Consider the following 21,709-nt stretch of genomic DNA (forward strand, 5'->3'; position numbering starts at 1 on the left):
GGGGGGGGGGTTGACCCGGGTGGAGTTAGTACTTTGTCCCCCTTCCGGGAGCGTGGCAGCCGAAGGGCAGGACCCCCCCCTTCCCGCCCCCCACCCCCCCGTGGGAGCTGCGGTGTAAGCAGGAGTTTGACCTTCAGCAGAAAGGCAGGGCCGTTATCGGCGGCACACAAAAACCTGCCCCCAAAGCCCGGGGAGATAAGCGGGGGGCAGCGCGGGGCGGGCAGGGACGGCGCGGGGCGGGAAGATGGCAGCCGGCAGAGGGGTGCGGGAGCTCCCCCGCTCGCTGCGGGGAGGGGCCGGCGCCGCGCACATGGTGCCGGCCCTGCACCGTCACGAGACAAAAAGTGCCGTCTCCGGAAGGTGAAAATGGGTAGGAAAAGGAGAAGGGCCGCGGGGCCTGCCTTGGGAAGGCGGTCGCTCTGGTGGCTGGGGGTTGCTGGGTGCGTTAGCTGTGGCTGAACTTTGAATTCTAGTAAAACTGCATTTACAGCAGTACTTCCTTGATGACCGTTGCTGGCACTTAGCGTTTGGCAGATTGTTCCGGCTCCAGCAATTCGAGTTACACTTCAGTCAGGATTGCGTAAATGTAATTTTTTTTTCATTAACTCATAAATGCTGCCGTGGTTACACAATTTTTCATTATCTGTCTGGCAAAAGTTGCAATCTTTTAAGCGCTTTATTTTATGGTTCCTCTGCCTACTGTCTTGCATTTAGAAACAAGTGCTCTGTTGTGTTGCTAATCTGTTTTGCTAATCTGTTTCTGGGATCTAGCAGCATATGGAGTGTGTATATTCTCAGGTGATCTGACCGGTCTCACGTTACACATTCCTTCTCTACTGACCATGTGTCAGGCTTGTACTTTTGTCCTCTTGAATTGCATCTGGGTTAGGTGAATGCTTAAAATTATTCATACCGCTTTTAAGTTTCAGTTACTGCCTCTTGCAAGAAAATAGGAGAAAAGCCTTTCTAGAAAAACAGGCTTCTCGGCCTATGTTTTCTAAAACGGGAGAATTTTTTAAACTTAATTTCAGTAAACCTGTCCTGGAGTTTAGCTAGTTTGTTGGAATCCAAAGTTATTTGCATACATAAAAACAGAGAGGATAAGGACTACCTGTATTTCAGGAATGTTAGAAGTGATTGGGACTTAGATGTTAATACTGTGGTTTTCAGGTGTGGCTTTTTCTCACCATTATTTTACATCTTACAGAGATGTTGAAGATAAACATAAGCTTATAACAAGGACAGAAGCAAAAGAAGAGTATCTTCTTAAAGACTGTGACTTAGACAAGAGGGAACCAGTGCTCAGATTCATTGTGAAGAAAAACCCTCATAATTCACGATGGGGTGACATGAAACTTTATTTAAAACTGCAGGTATATAATTCGTTAGCGTTATTATTTCAGAATTTTACCTTTGTACAACGTTAGTCGCCAAAATGGTGTCATTTTGATTTTGATTCCTGAAGGAATTTGTCAAAGCTGGGTGTACCGTGTGTTGCGCCACTGCAGGTCGTGAAGCACGTGGCCTTTGGGTGCTAACCTGAAACGTGGGGCAGCTGCTGCTGTCGGTGGCCCTTTGCAGCTGTGGCCTCCTGTTCCCTGCTCTGCCCTCCGAGGCAGCAGGAAAGGCCAGTAGGTTTTCCAGGGCGCTTGTCATTTCTTGTTTGCTATTTATATAGGAATCCAGGTGCCTGAGTGGAATATGCACAAAATCAGAGCTGAGTTTTTTATGTTCCTGAGAAAATTTAAATCTAGCTGATACTAAAAATCAATGTTGCCTCTTAACTGTGGAGGGAATGGCATGTTTGCAGGTCAAGAGCAAAGAGACCTATGGGAGGCAGGCAATATTGGGTTGGCCTGTGCTTGTGTAAGGGAAAAATTTAATTTGTGAGTTAGAATACTTCTGTCATTTCAGGGGAAAAATAAACATGTTTATGTCCATCCTGTAGGTGATCCAGCGTTCTCTTGAAGTCTGGGGTAGTGAAGAATCCTTGCAAGAAGCAAAGGAACTCCGCCGTGAGACCAGAGAGAAGATGAAACAGAAGAAGTTTGATAAGAAAGTTAAAGGTAAAAGGTTAAACTTACATTCTGCAGTACCTAAAGTACACTTCTGTTTGAATTTGTTTCTGCGTCTTACTAAAGTCTTTAGAAAACATTCAGTGTGGCAAAATGGAGGTTTTCAAGAGCTGTGTGGGCAAGTCCAGATCAGCCTGGTCTGACCTCATAACTGGCCGTTTTGGGCAGAGGGTTGGAACAGAGATCTGAGATCCCTTCCAACATGAATTGCCTTGTTGTCCTATGGACATGATGTAAGTGACAGAAGTCAATTATCAGTGGTTCATTAGGGTGGTCTTTAATTTTTTTGGTATGACTCAGAATGTGCCATAGATTGATTGTGTTACTTCTGACTTGCGGAAAACGTGGATTTTTGTGGCAGTGGGTTATAGTTCTGCCATAGGTGTGCCTTCAGGTGAGTCATTGTAAATGAAGGTAGAAAAGGCCTTTTGCTGCTCTCACAGTATTCCCACTGCTGGTTTCGCTCCTCGTTACCCTTGTTTTTTCCTGAAAAATTAGTATTGAGGAGAGAGTATCCAATGGGTAGGACGTTGGAAAAGTGCTTTCAGCACGGACATGCTGGTAACTGTGAAAACCCCCATGTTTGTTTCTTGGCAAGAGCTGTGGCTGACGGTGGTGCCCGTAGCACCCCTGTGGGTGGGCGCTGGCCGGGGCAGAGAGCTCAGGCTGGCTGTGCTGGTGGGTGTCTGGGGGAGGCCGGGCAAACCCCCCCTGCCACCACCACCAACGCGGGAGGGCTGGGGGCAGACTGCACACACGGTGCCCGCAGTTGTACCAGGCCCTTAATGTGACAAAAGTTTTCAGCCCGGCTGGCTGGGCCCGGAGCGTGGCCACGTCCTGCTGCTCGGTATGCTCGCCCACCCGCTTGGCACATCCGGGATCATTGCTGGGGCTCAGCTGCCAGGCCCTGCTCTCTTGCAAACCCGCTGGCATCACCCCGGCTGCTGCAGAGGCAACCGGCGTTATTGGGCATAAAGCTTGGAGGATGCCAAGTTTACTGTGACCTGAATGAAAAGTACTCTTTCTTGGTCGTGCGAAACAATGAGGCGTTTTATAAAAACTTTTCCTCTACATTCCACCTACCCCTTTTGGATACCCTTGAATGGCTTCGTGTAAAAAGGCGGTGGGCAACGTGTACTCGGTCCAGATGGAAAAATCTTCTGTGAGATCTCATGTCGGCGCAGTTCTTAGCCTTTAAAATATGCAAACGAGGTGAAGATTGCAAGGCGAGTCAAAGCTTGTTCTTGCAGCAGCAGATTCTCACACAAAATTTTTGGGAGGCGGGCAACAAGCAGATTGTCATCTGTAGTCCTCAGAAAGGTGCTTAGCTTGAGTTTTATTAACCATTATTTAAGATTTATTAAAATCTTAATTTTTATTTTTTTTTTTATATTTCTCACCAGAACTCCGCCGTGCCGTGAGAAGTAGCTTGTGGAAGAAGGACGCTAGTATCCATGAACATGAGTATGGACCAGAAGAAAACATTGATGAAGATACATTTAAAAAGACGTGTACTGTCTGTGGCCATGAATTAACTTATGAGAAGATGTAGCGTTAATCTGCTTTGGGTTTTGTTTTCCTTAATTGCGTTGTATTTTTAATTATATTTTGTATTTAAAGTCAAATAAATGGTAATTATGAAGCAGCTGTGGCTAAATTCTGTGAAGAACGACGTTCCTCAATTGTAGGGAGCTCTGCACAGAACGATAAGCTTTGGCTTTTAAACTGGATTTTGGGGTAGGACGTAGCACGGACTTAACCATTGCGCACACGGGTACCCTGCTGTAGGCCAGAAGATGAGTTGGTATCGTTCTACTTCACATGCCTGATGAAATTAACTTCCCACTCCTGGCCTGCCTCCCTTGGAGGAGGAAGGGAAGCCATGCTTTGAAGGCTCCATGCTTTGTTCCTAACCGGGGCCCGGTTTCCAGTTACCGTTGCCGTGGGCGGGCAGAGGGCAAAGCCCCTCCTCCGTGGTGGTTGGAGACCATGTTGCAAGGCGGGTTCTGCTGCCCGGGCTTGGAGACTCGGCTCCATGAAAGGAGAATTCTCCCTCTCCAGGGAGGCTGCGTGGAGGTGCTGACTCATCTCCGCCGTGCCTCACAGGGGAGGGGCCCTGGGGGTGGTGTCCTCTCCCTTTGGAGCCAGAGACAAAGGTGACTCTCGGCATTAACACTTGGCCCTTTTCATTTACAAATGGCTGACAAATACCTCTCCTTGGGGGGCGGGGGAGGCAGCATTCCAATGCAGATGGCTCTGAAGTGGCCCCGAATGGTGTGTGCTTTCAGAGGGCAAATCTGCCCGGCTGGCGGTTGGGGGATGCTGCTGGGAAGAAGGGGTGAACGCCCCGCGTTTGTTTGTCATGGTAAATAGGGCAGATCTCCGGTGAGGACCCTGGAGACAGAGGGGCGCCTGGGCCGCGGTGGGGGGTGGAACTGAAGATGTGAGGGGGAGAGGAGAGATGTCTGGAAGGAAGGGCAGGTGATGGTTCCATCAACAGGTCTCCAAAGCCTTCCCGCCCGGCGCGGAGGACGCGGGGCCACCTGAGGCCCAGCAGATGGGTTGGCGGGAGGGCAGGCCCTGGCAGAGACTGGGGAGGTAGCGTGGTGTCGTGGGTGTGGAAGGAGAATTTCCAGCGCAGGAGCCAGCCTGCCCGCCCGCCCCGGGTGGGGGAAGCCTGTGAGCTCAGCCAGGCGCTGGCGGATGGGGGCTTAGTCATGGTACCTCCATCAGCGCCGGGGAAACAACCCAACCCCTCCGCTGCCCACCCACCCCATCCCCAAAAATAGGTAGGACAAACACTCCCGGTGGCAACCTGCTTCACCTTCATTTATTTTTGTCTTTAATTGTGCATATATTTTTTTTTTTTTTTTTCCAACCACGCCACGTTTCTACAGCATCTTTACAGCTATCCGCCACCTCACGCTTCAGTGAGCTGCTGGTATCACCACGCAAGCCTCTCCTCCTCCCCTGCAGAGCCAACCCGTTTCCCCGTCGAGCCAGCTGGACGCCCCTGCAACCTACAGAGAGGGGAAGGTGCCCAGCAGACTCGGACACGTAATCAAAGCCCAAGGCTCACCATAAAAGTCCAATCACTTCCAAAAGACATCACTATTTGGTTTTAAATCGTAGGATTATGCATTTGCAACTGGATCCCCAGCACTCGCGTTCATCAAGGCTCAGAGGAAGTTACAGGTTTCCAACTTCTAACTGCTTTATCAGTTTTACAGAAGTCACATTTATAGTTAGATCCCCACCATTAGTTAATATCAGACCTCTGATAACTGATCCGAGCCAGTGAAAAAACTATTAAACCCCAATTAAAACCTCTACAGTATTAAATGTTTCTTTAAAAATAAACCCAACAAAACCCCCTATTTGATTACTCAAGAACATTAAGAGAGAGAGATTTGAAGCAAAAAGTCTGCGCATACCTGACAAAACCCTCGCGTAAAGCAGTTTACAACAATTAACAGTATACCCTGAAAGAATGGAGGGATCGGTCAAATCAGAAAGGGTCAGCAGAGAAAGCAGAAGTCACAGATCCAAGTCTATGAGGACAAACTGGGTTGCTATAGGCCACACACAAACTTATGTCAACATTCAAGGTAGGAAGTTCCATTTTTCACCCTCCTCGCTTGATCAGGAGGTCAATTGGTCAATGTATGGATGAAATGCCTTACTAGGTATAATACTTGAAAAAACCCAAACTTGTACAGGAACAAAATTACTCAAAGCTCATCACTTTCTAAGCTTAAACTGAATATAGCGCTGGGTATGAAGTTACTTAAACATTCATCTGCAGAAGGAAGAGACCATGAACAGCCTGGAAGGACACTGCACGCCGATGGACCTGAGCCCCGGAGACGGCGTCTTTGCCGTTCATCACTGCTCACCCCAACACGGACCGACCGCGCTGGGGTGGCCGTGGTGGCGTTCGCAAAACTCAGGACTAAGGCTACTCTGCTCTCAGGTTGTGTCTCCCCAGTCTTAAGTTGCCGCCTGTGAGATAATCGCTTAATTTAGCACCAAAACGCTTTCCGAAGACACAGCAGCCACAGGCTGTTGTCACATTTTATAGCACATTTTATAGCAGATACAGCCACGGCAAAGCAGTTGTTACTAAGCCAGGTGAGGTGAGGGCACTCAGATCATCCACCATCATCACCAGAAAGATTTCTGGCAGCATGGCAAGGCCTGTCGCCAGCGCAGGTTTGGCAGCCTGACTAGTTACAGGCTGGAACAAAGGAACAAGATGAAGGCTGCCCTTCCCTCTCCCCTGGCACCCGGGGCTGCAGATCCCAAAGCCCAGGCAAGGCTTGCAGTACGGAAGTCAAAAGTTTGTTCCACCAGCTCTCGCTTACTGTCTGTGTTCACTAGCGAAGGCCGCTGCCGGGAGCGGGTCAGGGTTCTTCCACCATACCCCACAGAAAGGATTGCCTTTTTCACAAGTTGTCCAGGAAGTTCCTCTACCGATTGTTTATAGCTACTGTAATAAGACACTAGACAATACATTTAAAAAAACATATTTCAATTGTATTACAACCACGTTTGTTCAAACGGTGAAAATCTAGCTGGCTTGGTAATAAACAAATCCATATGCTCTATACTACTTTAAAAGCTTAACTCAAGTGTTTCACACGCCCAAAGGTAAGACATTTTTCCTGTGCCATACTAGAGAGCTTACCACACTGCTCACTGAGAAGGTGCATTCCCTTTCATACTCACAAAACACTATGAACTGTTTCTCATTTCTGCAATTCCTTGGATTTAAGGGCCAGGCATAGGTAAAATTCTATTGTTTGGGTTCTCTTTTTTTTTTTGTTTGTTTGTTTTTTTTGCCCGATTTTTATTTTTATATAAACAATGTGGGAGAAACAAAAATACTATTATAAAGTCAAGAGTAAAATCAAATTAGAAGACAACGATAAGAATTCATACTTTACTTCATGTCTATCCCCTATCAGTTGTATCTTGTAAGGCTTATGATGCTTACACAGTTTGCTGTTGGTTAGAGTACTGTTTTAATATATGAGCACATGAAAGCCAGTTTTAGTCAAAAAAATTTCTTGCATCCCCATATCACATTTTCCTATTGAAAAAATTCATTTCATGGAAGTCCTGCAGACAAGAGTCTGCCCCTGAAGAATCCTCAGGCCTGCAGAGCACAGAACTGCTGAAACACAGCCAGTATGTGGTGGTCCAGTTCAGCGGTAAACAGGAGGTTCTCCAGGGTCACCATATACTGCTGGATTATCTGGTGATGCTGGCAGATAAAAAACAAAACACAAAACTTTACTGTTTTCATTTATCCTTATATAAGAACAGGCAGAGAAGTCAAGACATGCAAGAAGCACAGGACAAAGGTTTTCATCAAAACTGTTAAGCAAATCTCATTTCCACAACACAAGGAAAGCACCGTGCAGAGCCACTACTGACTGGCAAGAAGAAAGCACATGCTGAAGTCCTCCCTTGAGAAGCACTCTGCTCCCTGTAGCTCTTCACTCCTGGACCCTGAATTGTGTGCAAGATACATGCAACGGCAGAGACCTCTTAGGAGAATCACGGTATTTGCTTTCCTCTGAAGCCAGGTCTACTACCAGAGAAGGGTTCACCTCAGGGGAGAATTATAACACCACTCCCATATCCTCTGCTCATGCAGGTATAACTTTCTATTACTATCACTTTCATCCAGCCACCCGTGCTTGTTACCTGATTTAATACAGAGCCAAGAATTCAAAAGTTATTTTTAAGAGGTATTTATGTCTCTCATTAAAGGGAATTCTGCAATATTTTCATCAGCTTATTTAGAAGACGTCTATTTCAGTATTCTTGTTCACTCACAACTTTGCCCTTACTATGAACACACAGTTAAGAGAGGCTCAGCAAAAATCCTAATCACATCGGGGTATCTTTTTGCAGCATACACCAACGGTGTGGGAATCCACTGAGGGCCAGACACGCCACCACGCTGTGTCAGAGACGTGGCCAGAAGCAGAGTTCCCACCTACCACAGGAGCTTTCGGAGAAGACCTGCTGCTGCCACCTACTGCTTCTGCCATGGAGTGCTGGGCTCTCCAGCCACAAAGCTCCTCCATCTCCTGCACTCCCGGCCCACAGCCTTCCAAACATACCCCCCAAACTCACCTGCAGGAAGATCTGCTGCAGCCTCTCTATACAGCTCTTGTACCAGGGAGTAAACACATCGATCCCACCGGTTTCACAGCGCACTAAGTGCTCAGTTAACAACATAATGAAACGCTGCAGAAGAGGGGAAAAAAAAAAAATAATACTTTTTCAGTATTATGAATAACTATTCACTGAATACTAATTCAGTCTCACCAAATGAAAGCAGTTTCCTAACCTCAGGTAAGAGGATCTGGGGGACAGAAGCTTTGAACAGCAATCTGAAAATAGCTATTTTGCATGGCAAACACTGAATTTAGTAAGCAAATAAAATCCAGTTTCCTTCTGGTTGTTCAGGAAACTGTATGCTAGCAGAACTCCCTTGTTCCTGGGCACTTGAAACTGAAGAGATGGTCTTCAGAAGCAGCCTTTGCCAGGAGAATGATCTGTATTCATACCTAACCCGTAGTAAATCCATCAACCTCTTCCCGTAGCCTTATTCCAAGAAGGTGCCCGAACTACAAGTGACACCAAAAGCTTACAAATCCAGAAACTGTAAAACCTGACAGTGAGACGAGACTTTGCCCACCATTACCTGGAATATAACAAGGAAGAGATTCTTTTGCTCGCTCTGGGCAGACTCTACTTTCTCCTGCAGGCGCTCTATCTGCTCTTCTAGTGGTCCATCCTCCCGATCACTGCTTCGATCGTCGTCATCATCATCATCATCACTGTCCCGCTGTAAGTGACAACACCACAATACTCACTAGCCACCTGGCTACCTGTGGGTAACGTTAATGCCCTTTGGTTCCACGTGTGAAAAGGTCTGCAAAGCAACTGAAGGGCAGCAACTGCTCTATTGTATTTCATTTTTAATGTAGTTCAGCAAAGAAATTTGGAAGGAAAAATGCCAATAGGGGCAAGCCCTGAAAAAAATAATCAAGGTTTCAGAGAAACCAGAACAAGCTTAAAGATTTACTACTCTTTTATTCAGTGGAAACACAATAAAAGGTAATAACCCTGCTGACTTTATCATTACCAGATAACGAACAGCTTTTTTAAAAAAGGAGAGGAAAAAAAAATCCAGTGTAGATTTTTAAGATTGTGTCCACTGCAGCAGGGCAGGTAATTCATTCAATGAACAGTTCTGAAGTCTCAGACCTCCACAAAATAAAGTACTTTTGTGCAAGAACTCAGATGAACCCGGCTGGTTAGCACAAAAGGAAGACTAGAGACTGTAGTCTATGGTGTTAAAGTAGGAACTCTCTATATTTGTGATCAAAAGGGATGCTCTCAGACTACAAAGGGTCAGCATGGAAAGCAAACTACTAATTAGGAACATTCCATATTCTCATTGTCTCACATCCAAAACAGAATATCCCAACAAAACCACGAAATACCCATAAGTACCAGACTTGGGAACTCAGGTAACAAAGTCTTACACAAGTCTACAAGGGATATAGGAGGAAAGGCAGGATCTGATGGATTATGGTACAGTCAAATATAGATATTGCTTCCGTCTCATAGGATTGTTTCTGTGCAAAAACACCTGTAAGTTAGCAGCTCAAAACTTCAAATATTTGTAAAAGGAGTAAGTGCAACTTGTGATGAATACAGACCCATGTGTTAACTCACCTACTGAGTAGCAAATGAAACTCACAATCAGAAGATAGTTACAGCTCTGAATCAGCGTAAAAAATACAAACAACTTACCAGAGCAAGTGTGAGAATTTAATTTTATTATCTCTGTATGAACTTGCTTTTTCCCCATCTACAGAGGTTTCCTGAACTCAAAATGCTAAGGGACCAATAGGACCTAAGAGAAAGCATGTAAGCCTTGGACTTTTTCCTTAGTAAGACAATCCACTTTATGCTGGGGACATCAAAACTTGACGGCTCGCTTCCTCTAAAAGGAATGGTCATGCAGCAGAGCAACAGCCTGCAGAACTACTCACTGTTGCATACAAATGTTTCTTCCTGGCACAATGTTCATTTAAAGTACTCAGTAATAAAGAGCCACAGCACGAGACAAGTACAGAAATGAAAACACTGGTGTATTTGTTTAGAGACGCCAGAGAAGCTCTTTGCCTCACAGTAAGATCAATGACTGCATCTAAGTCTTCAATAATCAAGGGAATTTATTAACCACAGATCAATGCAGATTGAGGATGCAAGCAACTAGGATGGCTGTTGCTGGCAGTGAAGAAAACAAGAGGAAGGGCCTGGGATAACCAACACTGCCAAACTGTGAGGTATTAGTGGCCTCTCAACAGAAACTTCTGGAAAAATGACCAACTAGTGCAGGTTTCTTGAAAAACCATCAACAGGCTCTCTGCCATGTGCTGAATTCTGACATTAACTTCATCCAAGGTTTTCTAGCTAGCTAGGGGCTTTATGCAGGTAATCATACTCACAGACTACATAAGAACATAGAAATTCTCTCTTGCTCTCTGTAACTCTCAACATGTCTACCAACTGACACCATTCTACCACGATGAAGTATTGCATTCAGCCACGCCGCCTTGGGTCCCATCTTTTGCAGCTGCCACAGAGAACGCTCTCTCACTCCATTTTACTGTCCCACCTGGGACAACAGAACACAACAGCGGCTACTTGCTCATCTGTTTGTTGTATAAAGGAACCCAGGTCGTGCAAAGGTACTCAGAAAAAATAAGCTGGAAGAAGGAAGTGACAGATGCCAGTGTCAGAATCCAGCAGCATCCATCAGAAGAACAGTAACAGCCAACTTTCCAACGGCAAATAGCTGTTTCCGTGCACTTCTGCATGGAAGCCACAAGAGTATTCTTTTACAGAACTTACTGTAAATAATGTTCAACTGTTCTTATTGTTATCTAATAAAGTAAAGTGGAATCCAGATTAGAAGGCACATGGAAGACATGCTCGTATTGGAAGAGAAACTTGAGACAGAAAGCTTGAACACAGCAAATACATATATAATTCCCTCAAATATTTCACTGAATTCTTAGGTTACAGCTGCCATTAGAAAGGCAGACTGGGAACATGCACCCAGTTTTTGATGTTTTAGTGCTAAGACGACCACACGTCTGCAGATATGCTTCCTGAAAAACATATTTATTCAGTCCTTCCCAAAATCATATGTCAGTCTGACAGAATGCAGGCTTGCATGCATTAGCTTAAAATAATTAAAAATTACAAACAAATTACTCACTCTTTTGTGCTGCCTGGCCAATCTTGCCTTAGTCTCCTCCAGTTCTTTGTGAATCTTCAGAACATGCTTGTTCATCTTACGAATTGTGGAATGTAAGATCTCCCAGATATAAAACCTAGGAAAGACACAAAGCCCAAAATGCTACATTACACCCTAAGACTGAGAACTAAATGTAGTTTCTTTCAGAAAAAAATGTATCTAGCGGAATTTAAAAATTTACTATCATCTAAGACATCTACTAGAGTGAGCAAACACTTGGCATTTAGGAAAGCATACCTGTAACATAAGAAAGCGTAACAGCCATTTCTTTCCTGTATTTTGCAGTACATTTCCAAAACAACTTTGTATTTCATACAGATACCCCAAGATTACTAACACCAAACTGACTTCTCAGACCAAACATTTCTCCCATTCTCAACAAGCAATGAATCAATGGTTGTACAAGTCAAATACCTCAACCAAAGACCAGGACCACATTAAGCTAGTAGCTACGTAACACAGAGCAACAGACTTTGTCTAGAAATAGTCCCAACGGTGTTCTGCTGTGGCAGTTCTTGCCAAATAACATGAAAGCAACATTCTTGTACCGTCATGTAAACTTTCATACGCCAACTCAGAAAGAAAAAATACTAAAGTATGTATTTTGTAGAAGGAGCAAAAGCTTAATTGTACCTTTTTCTTCCACTAGTCAGTTTTAATAGATTAAACTATATACTGGCCACTTAAAATAGTAATTAATAGACAAATAACAACCGAAGACAAATTCTTGTTACCTAGTAAAATCATGTGCAAGCTCTGAAGAGAAGATCCAGTTTGCTACTGCAGCACAGTCAACAATTTGTGTCCGAATCATCTTGTCCACAAGCACAGCAATCATCTGTATTTTGTAAAAGACATGATAGTCATTCAAAATAAGAAAAGGGCTTGCACACACAATCTGTGTGAAGTATTCCAGCCTCACACAAAAACAGAGATGGTCTGATGCAACTCTACGCTAGTGATACTACTGGGTAATTTCAAATACTTTAGGAAGCTGGGTTGCCTAGCCTAAAACTGCTCAACTTAGGGGATTTATATTAATTACATTAAAAGCATTCTGATTTTGTTTAACAAAACCTACTTTTGTTTTCTACCTCTTGTGAAAACAATGTATGTTCGTTAACATACATACTTCCATACAAAAGCAAGAAGTACAAGCATCATAGTTGGAAGTGAGGCCTCAGAGACACAAGTCTCAGTATTTCACATCAAAGTACTCAGACCAGAGCATATATACCTGTCAGATCACCGTAAAGAAGGAGCTACTGTTAGCATACTTTCCTTGAACCGCAACAGTCTTCAAACATGACAGTAAGCTCTTCTCCACAGGACCTATTCATTTCAGGAGAAAGCCAGCACTGTGCAGCCAAAGGAAGTACATACTTAAGGGAGGTTGCAAGCAACTTAGCCAGCAACTGCAGAGGAGTTACTGACTAAAGCAGTTGCAAGCTGTTCAGGAGAACAGCTTATCTTAGTTACTCATGTGCTTGAATGCCACAGTATCTAAGAACCACAGCCTGCACTGCATATATCCTTAGAACCACCCATTGTCAAATAAGGAAGTGTAACAAAACTCCTTTTAAGGAAGGAAAATTAAAATAACTGAATGAATCAGCGCTCAACTTTCAAGTCCCAGGATAGCATCCTATGCTCTATTTGTCTTTCTCTATTGCCAGGAAGAATTTCTGATTACTGAACCTGATCTTTCAAGAAACACAGACCTGGGTTTTTGGGAAAACATTTCATCCCAGAGTTTCTCTTCATGATGTCACCACCACATCCTTACTTACTTACAGGTCCAGGGACTACTGATCCCTATTGCTAAATCACTATCTGCAGCATAGATCACTCATTAGCACTTTATGTCTTGCAAATACTGGCTGATAGTCTGAACCAAATCAAAGGACATTCTCATAGACATGGGAGTAGAGTGAGCAGCATGAAAACAGCCTGGACAAGTGTCCTGCTGTCCAGGCACCATTTCTTCTCCGTGCCAGGGAGGCCATGGACTCAGAAAAAGCAAAATGCTTGACCAGAAGCAAAAGACAGAACTGCAATAAATACAACAGAGGAAAATTTAAGTTCCACGATCAAAGTAGAAGAGCAGACCTTCCTAACTTTTGCACTTGGTATTTTTTAAAGTGATCTTGATTTATTCATAAAAGTCTAACATGACTCTTTAGTTTGGGTTTGAAACCTCCATCCCAATTTGAACCCTCCATTCAAAGTTGCAGTTTGGTCATGCTGCAATGCAAAGGAACGAAGAGGAAACGGGTATCAGACTGAAGCAATGTAATTTTTTTCTGATCTAGTTAAACGCCAGTAAAAAGTAGGTCAGATTAATCGTCACATTTTCAAGGTCAGTAATTTGAATAGGAAGTTTAATATATTTTTAAAAATCCTGCTTTTTGATGGTTTTACTGTACTTAGAAAAGAGGTGACATCTTGCATAGGTAACTTCTTGGTGCTCGGCTTTTCCCCTAGGGAACGGGGATGCAGATGCAGCGATTACCCCTTGCTCTCAGTGGCATCGCTTCTGAAAGCCTGGCCTGCGCAGCTGCGAGGTACAGCCCCCTTCCAAGCACAATAAAGTGCAACACAAACACACTGGTAAGCAGCATGTCAAATAAACAGTGCAGGCATTCTGAATTCTTAACAATTTCTATTTTTAGAAAAATGATAGCTGAGGGAGAAGAGAACTGCTTTGAAGAAACTGAACGGCTTAAACAACTGAGGCGTTTTTCATAGGTCTTTTAGGGTGTTATTTCCTCCGGCTCAAGAATGAACATGATCATGGCACTGTCACACTGATCTGTTCTGAACAGCCACTGACTGCAGCTCTACTCACTCTGCCCACACACAACAGTGACTCCAACACGAGCTTTGTGGAATAACTGTATGGCTTTCACAAGCAACTGAAAAAAAAAAAAAAAAGCCCTAAACCGCCCCAGGTTTCCACACTCCTAAGAACGTGGCCTGCTTTTGATATAAGATCTACACCTTATTCCAATTTACACATCTACACTTTTTTTCTGATTTTGAACAGAAACATGACTTTAGCAAGAGTTAATCTCTTGTACAACAAACAGCATAGTATGAATCTGAGAATAACAGCCTTTGCTTTCCCTCAATGAACTCTGAGGAAGAAATGGCCTCACTGATGGTATATCCTTTATGTCCAGCCTTCATTTTAGGCACTAGTAACAACAGTAAATACAATCTGAACTTTCCTTCAAGTAAGATGACAATAGACAAGTTATTTTTATAGGATATAAAGAAAACCGTAACATTTTTTTGTTAAGTATGACCTCTGTGAGTTGAAACTCACAAAGATACTTGACATTGCAACCTCTTACCTGCGGATGATTCTTCCAAACCTCATATACAACCCTCAGAACATGGAGTTTCCCCTCATCACTTTCAGCAAGCGTTTTGAAGACTTCATGAAACCTTTTAACAGATGTAAGTAGTCAGTGAAGGTGCTGGGATTGGGTCAAGAGAGCAGCAGATGGAGGGCAAATGGTTTAGATTGGCCAAAAGAAAATTTTTTACCATCTGAAGCCATTCTTGAACAACTATTCCCTAGAAAATGTAACTATCCTGAGCTAAAACAGGCTACAAAGACACGACAGATCCTAAAAGCAACTTATATCTTAGTGGTGAACCTACTCCCTGAAGCTGAGCTACATTTCTCATACTCTTAAATGCAGGAGGCACTTTCATCCTTCATCTGCTTAGCTATACACAGCTGGAACAAAATTTGCTGCCTTTCCAGTCTTATACCTTACTATTGATATGTGTTTCCATAACTTCAGACACTTATACAATCTACCCCTTTTTGAAGGAAATGCTGCTAAAAGCCTCTTTTTTAGCAGAGTTAGGCTGACTGCTACTCAGCATTCACAACCCAGCTTATTATAACCTAACTATAAAGCGTTAAGAGGCTATTTTTGATCTCATGGCTGCCACTGCTGGTGTGCAGCAGCAAAAATACCATGGTTCTAAGTATTCATATCACCCTGGCTCTGGCACTACTGATTGCAGGTTACTACCTACAGATTCTTATCAACATTGCCTCTATGAATCTCCCAAGTGCATGTTTTTCTAACAGCGTTATATATCTTTAAGGACAGAAAGAAAAATAACTCATTAAGATGCATGTGACTACCTTTCATGTATCAGGACCACTTAAGAGCAACTCCAAAGCACACAGGATTAGACATTAGTTATTTTTATCTCTTGTTGCTAAAAAAGGTGCAGTAAAAAAAGCATATCTTTAAGGGATGCACTCTGAATTATTTTAGAATGGATTTTACTGTGCTTTGGTAGATAAAATAAGTTTACAGCAGATGTCTTTGAAGTTCACTGTTTTCTTTTTTTCTTCATTTTTTATACAAATGTAGCTGTTCTAGAGTCATATTCATAGTCGAAGATATTGCAGTGGGAACTACCCAGTCAATCAAATGTAAGGAGAAATCCTTGTTCCTCACCATAATAAGCAAATGAGTAATTCTAAAATGAAGTAATATTCAAACGCATTTGTTTGATTTACATCACCTGGCTCTAATATATAAATTTCTGTTAATTGAATTAACATATATAACCTAGCATTTACACTAATATTCCTTCAGTAAGTAGTGTCATTAACTGTCCTAATCATATTGCATTATGGAGCACCTAAAATGCTGCTGAAGCTTGCAGTCCAGTTCTTTCATCATGCATTTCTCTGCCAGAATTAAACAGTTCTGTAAGCCCCCAAATAATGCACATATTACACTTACTTTGCCAGGGCACTGAAAGAGTGGCTGAAAGACTTTGCAGCTAGATGGAGCAGAGTCTGAACAAAGACTTCTATTTTCAGAGGGTTGAAGGTAAATCCTTCATCTGCAAGTTATTTAAAGTTGAAACTGTAAGTACTTCAAGTAGAGGACGTAAGCTACTCATAAAACTCATTTTTAAACTAGTTTTAACTCATTTCAGAAAAAAATAGTTTTCATCAACAGGGTTTTGCAAGGCTGAGCAGGGAGCTAGTAAAGACTTTCCAAAATGCACAGATCTTCAGGCTCCCATTTTGCCACAGAGAAAATACGCAAAAAGAATTCCAGGTCAGTGAGGAAGCCCTCAGAGACACAGCCGCCCTACCAACACATAACAACTCTGATGGACAGCAACAGAGAAAGACAGCAAAGGAAACTGCAGAGCTATGCATCAAGCTGGTGGCCTGGCAGACCATAAAGAAGGGAGAGTGGATGAGGAGAGGGGAAGGTGAGGATGGTCAGGGTCCAGAGCCTGGCTATTTATGACATGAGAGAAGGGTGCAGCAAGTGTGCACAGCAAATATGGGTACTAGGGGTGAACGGTGCCAAGCCCTCCCCTCTAGCTGCAGCTAAATGCAGCTGAGGACAGGAAGGAGGGAGAGCACCCAGTAATGGCTGGTGCCTAAAGCAAATTGGGAAACATTACAGTGGATCCCAGGGCAAAAAACCAGATCATTGCTGCTCTCTGCTTGCATAACAGAACACTTGCAAACGTTACAGAAAATACTGAAGCTGTCCCCATTGTAAAGATCACTTCTTAATACTCTGTCTCATGCTTCTCACTCCCTAAAACACACAGGCTTTAGGAGTAAATGCTGTCTGTGGCTGCAAAGCAGAGTCCCATTGTGAGTTTGCATCTATTGAGGACTATAGCCAGCACGCTGGCTATCTTCTCTGTCGTGGGACTACACCGAGGTGAAGGACACTCTCAGACAGGGCACAAGCACTGAGGCCCAGGGGTAAGGATATCAGCATGAACTGCACTCTGTTGCTGAAGAGAAAGCAAATGTTAAATTCTTTCATGGTACCTCTATCCATAATCACAAAAAAAAAACAAACCCACACCTCGAGCACCAGGTTACCTCTGTTAAGAAAAACAGGCCTGCCTCTGCATGTAAGATGTATACAAAAAACTCTAACAGTGATGCATTACTTCAATTTACTGATAAATTGAAACCAACTGTTAGAAGGGAAAGTGTACAGTTCTGTTAACCACCACAGTCATAGCTCCAAAGGACGGTAGACCGGTCTACACACAAAAGATATTAGGGCCTACCAAAGCCTAACAGCATGTATCTTACCATCATCATCATCCTGGTTTGGATTAGGCACATCTTTTAAAATGCTGAAGATTTCATCATTACTGGCCTTATTTTTAATTGCAATTGTTAAACAGAGTGCCACAGTATATCCGGGAAGAGACCCTAAACAAAAGCAAAGAGGTCAAAAAAATATGTAGAAGGCAAGTGAGTATTTTTAACATCAGTTTGCCTCTCAGAGAAACAAATACATTTCCCAGCTACACCTAAATCCAGCTGGTTCCAATATCATTGTCCACATTGCTACTCCATAAAATGGCTCCACTCATTTCCTGGTCTTCACTTTAAATTCAAAACTTTCAGAAGAACCTTTAGAACTAAGGTCAGGTCATCACTCTCCCATCTAAAGCTCTACTTCAGCTTCCACCAGTTTCCTAAAAATACAATACTTCCTTATTTTTCCTCACAGTATCATTGATGATCACACTTTTATGCCTAGGACTGTCTTTATACTGAGTAACCAAAGGAATAGTAAAGTATCTCTCTACCTTCTTCACATCATCTGCTGCCTCTGTATGCTTCATTAAACCAAGTTTACTGGTAAAATCTTTACTGCTTCACGGAGTTCAAAAAATAAAGCCACACTGTCACCTCATATGCTGACTTTTGCATAGTATTGTGCTCAAATAGGGAAAAATAGACAATTTTTCAATTTTAGACTTCCGGCTGCACAACACCACAACCACCTCAGCAAGAGTAACTTCATATATCTGGATTTTCTTTTCTTCATGAAGTAACAAAGAGGGTTGCACTACAGAGATCCAGGCATAATATACTTCATGGGAGCAATTAATATATATTTACCTATATGAAAATAACAAACATTTATTTCATCTGTATTCTTCTTTATGAAGACAACTGATATTACAGTCAATCTACTGTGCTTCCTTGCTCTGAAACACTGTCTTCTTCAACTTGATCCCTCAGTAACTTTAATACTTACTATTACTTTCATCTCCATATTTGTAAATGCACACTGGATTAGCAGGACTGAGGACAGAAAAACTTGCAGGAACAATGTCTATTATTCGCTGATGGTAGGAGAGTCTGGAAATAACATATTTCACAGCAGTACAATTAAAATGGAAGCAATACCAGGGCTAATTCTAAAGTGACTACTTTACAATGGTTTTCCTGTATTTAACTTTCACAGAACAAAAATCAGGATGTTTATACGACAGAATGGTAGTTTGCCGGCTACTAAGGGCTAAGTAAACCAAACTTACTAGAAGATGCTTTCTGTTTGAACTTCCTGATGTTAGAGTTTCATCCCTATACAATTAATTTGGCTTGTGAAGATTTAAGAGTCTGACTGGTAGCAAATTTTGTGCAAAAACCTAAGATGTGCTGCAGAAAACTATTAGGATGTTGTTATTCAAAGCAGAAGAAAACATTTAAACTGGACATCTTCATTTTACTTTCCAACTTATTTCCCTCCCACAAAGGCTTAATTTTGCTACGAGAGTTTTCAGTGAAATTGAAAAGTAGCACAGAAAAACTGCATTCATTCTGCAGAGCAATACTTTCCCACTTCCTATACTGAATTCACCTGAAAACAGATGAATGTTTTCATGTAGGATGCTGAGTAATATAGGCTTTTTGAACACTTTGCTCTTTCTCTCTCCTATTTCCCCTCTACCTCAACAATTTTAAGTCCAGCCTTGTTTGTATACTCATTAGGTTCAGGGCTTTTGTTTCTTTGTTTGGAGGGTTGGTTGTTTTAAGGTCAGTGAACATTAGAGGTAACTAGAAGAATCACGATTAGATTCTCAGTTTTAACATAAGTAATGATCAGTTCCCTCCATTTCTGTGAATGCTGAATACTTTCCAGGAATATTGTCTAAACTCTATTCCTTTCCATGCCTATGGTGAAGCATGTCTTTTGTAACTACAGGTGCGCACACCTAGGATAGACAGCTCACTGCCATCTGCTCCCGTTTCTCCCTCCCTTTAAAGTGTCCTACAACTGGCAAACCAGATTAAAATCATACAAACAGCACTCATCTCTTAACTGAAACTGGACTATAAGAACAGAGACACCTAAGACAAGAGTAAAGTGAAACGGAATCGGACAATATTCCAGAAGCAAAGATCAACTTTACCTTGAATGCAACTACCAACAGATCTTACTTACCGCATGCACTTTTCCAAAACCTCCCTCACAAATTTGGGTTTGGGCTTTTCAAGGTCCTGAGTAAGACAATCTGACCTATCAGAGGACAGAATATGACAGCTTTTAGCAAAAGAATTTGTGCTTTAGTCTCTTTTTGGTTTGGTCTAATACGTACAGAACAATCCTGGTCTAAGGATAACTGGGGTGGCTTGACACAGTTTTACAGCGTAGGCAATTCCAAGACAATGAGTGAGTTTATCACTATTTCCTTATGGGCCATTAGCATTCTTGGAATCTCATCTCTGTGTAATATATTTTCAAGTAGCTTCCCTTCCCCCACCAGATTAAAAATAATTTGTGCTCATGGTTAGCTGATTTCCTTTTCCTTAGGAAAGGAACCTGGTATGATCTCATAGCCTGTTCCTCCTCACAGGAATTTTTAAATTCAGATGCTGATTTCAGATGCATTTCAGATAAAGAAGTTTCAACTACTGTGAGATTTGTGAAAAATGGCAGCTTGTGAGAGAAACTCACAGAAGTACTGCCATTGAGGAACATCCAGGCAAACCAAAACCAGCTCTTTGAAGACTGCTGCCAGGTTAGCCAACATGGATGCACACTAGGATAGCCAGTAAGCATTTAACTGCAGATGAGGACAACCCAACAAACTTAAGTAAAGCTACAAAAACGTATCACAAGAAGATCTGTATGCCTCTCCACAAGGACACTTGGGCAGATCAACTATGGAAAGTATGTATAGTAGCAAACTGCAGAAGTTACTGTAGAGAGGATTTAACCCTCAGGTGATCTCTCTTGCTACATGAGTGCCTGGAATGGGAAGCTCAGGGGAACCTGTGGTTAGACACTGATGAGAGTCCAGGAAGCTCCTAGTAGAAATGTGAGTTTAAGATTTGGCACGGTAAGAATTGGCGACAGGGCCAGCTCTGCTGGAATTCAGGGTCTAGGATTTGGCAGAAACAGGTCACAAGTTCTTGAGGATAAAGGTTATAATGAAGGGTTTAGGGTAGTAGAGAGACCAACATTACTAAATGAATAGAGGATACAGAGTCAGAGCAAACCGCTAAAAGTAAACTGGGGAATCATTTTGGAAAACTTGCTACCAAGAGCATAGGACAAATTAACTAAATCACGTTTCTACTTCCCCTGTTTAGGGAATGCTTACACTGGCTTGAGATTTATCACAAAGTTCACCAGGGACAATACAGGGACTAAAGAGATTATCAAGATAATCTACCACCAAGTGGTGGTGAATGGATTAAGAAAGCTCTCTAAAGAGCTGGAGGAAAGCAATTAACAGGGCCATTATGCTGTGACACTTCCTGGATAAACTAGATATATTAAGGTTTTTGCAATACCAGATTCCAATCAAAAGGAGGGAAACTTACCAATCTTCCCAGCTCCAGCGGAACTGGAAGTTGCTCAAGTGGTGAGAAAACCAGTTAATAAATCTTTATTAAAAGAAAAAGAAAGTTCCATTAAATGCCAGAAGTGCAGGAAAATTTTCAGTTGAGATTTTCTTATAAATGCATTCTACTTTTCAAAGGCAAGCCTAAACTCTAAAGCTATTACAGCGTTAAACAGGTATTTAAGTTGACAGATACACATCACCAAGTTTGCAGAATCAGAAAGAAGCTTTTATGGATAAGTAGCCTGCCATCTTCCATTGTTTCATACAAAGAGATGACCTATTAAACTAACAATTAAAATGTAAACTTAATGTGAAACTCACAGTTTTGGTGAGTAACTAACAGCTGTCCTACACAATGCAGACTTCACTCAAAGGGCAAAATCACCACCACTCTCTTCCTCTGGGTGGCACGTACACCATTAACTGCACTTCCACCTCGCCTCACAGACCACCAGGGAGCAGGCACAGCACCAGACAACGGAGTACTATGCAACTATGAACAGCTTTCAACAGGGAAAAGTTGTCACCAATCTTAACTGCCCTGTACAGGCAGCTAGACTTGTGACCTCCTGGGGAGTGTTTGTGGGAAGGAGAGGAAAGC

General features: G+C 42.7%; 2 protein-coding genes across 4 annotated transcripts in view; one reads left to right on the top strand and one right to left on the bottom strand.

The window, feature by feature from the left end:
• XPA (xeroderma pigmentosum, complementation group A) overlaps positions 1 to 3,720 on the top strand; it is a 6,596-nt gene extending 2,876 nt beyond the window's left edge. For 2 of the 3 annotated variants that reach the window (XM_014959234.1, XM_014959233.1), the window contains 3 exons: positions 1,208 to 1,373; positions 1,949 to 2,066; positions 3,479 to 3,720. In XM_014959234.1, the coding sequence (XP_014814720.1) occupies positions 1,208 to 1,373; positions 1,949 to 2,066; positions 3,479 to 3,627 (433 nt within the window). In that variant the 3' untranslated portion in view covers positions 3,628 to 3,720. Of the gene's footprint in view, positions 1 to 82; positions 361 to 1,207; positions 1,374 to 1,948; positions 2,067 to 3,478 lie in introns of those variants that run through there. The other variant, XM_014959231.1, reaches the window with a different exon arrangement.
• A 1,212-nt stretch (positions 3,721 to 4,932) lies between these two features.
• NCBP1 (nuclear cap binding protein subunit 1) overlaps positions 4,933 to 21,709 on the bottom strand; it is a 31,927-nt gene continuing 15,150 nt past the window's right edge. The window contains exons 13-23 of the mRNA XM_014959218.1: positions 21,086 to 21,148; positions 19,701 to 19,775; positions 18,510 to 18,613; positions 17,549 to 17,671; positions 16,212 to 16,314; positions 14,787 to 14,880; positions 12,165 to 12,268; positions 11,392 to 11,506; positions 8,797 to 8,940; positions 8,223 to 8,336; positions 4,933 to 7,341 (exon numbers count right to left, since the gene is read on the bottom strand). Of these exons, the coding sequence (XP_014814704.1) occupies positions 7,228 to 7,341; positions 8,223 to 8,336; positions 8,797 to 8,940; positions 11,392 to 11,506; positions 12,165 to 12,268; positions 14,787 to 14,880; positions 16,212 to 16,314; positions 17,549 to 17,671; positions 18,510 to 18,613; positions 19,701 to 19,775; positions 21,086 to 21,148 (1,153 nt within the window). The 3' untranslated portion in view covers positions 4,933 to 7,227. The remainder of the gene's footprint in view (positions 7,342 to 8,222; positions 8,337 to 8,796; positions 8,941 to 11,391; positions 11,507 to 12,164; positions 12,269 to 14,786; positions 14,881 to 16,211; positions 16,315 to 17,548; positions 17,672 to 18,509; positions 18,614 to 19,700; positions 19,776 to 21,085; positions 21,149 to 21,709) is intronic.

Source organism: Calidris pugnax, unplaced genomic scaffold (genome assembly GCF_001431845.1).
Source record: "Calidris pugnax isolate Ruff unplaced genomic scaffold, ASM143184v1 scaffold404, whole genome shotgun sequence".
Taxonomy (NCBI): Eukaryota; Metazoa; Chordata; class Aves; order Charadriiformes; family Scolopacidae; genus Calidris; species Calidris pugnax.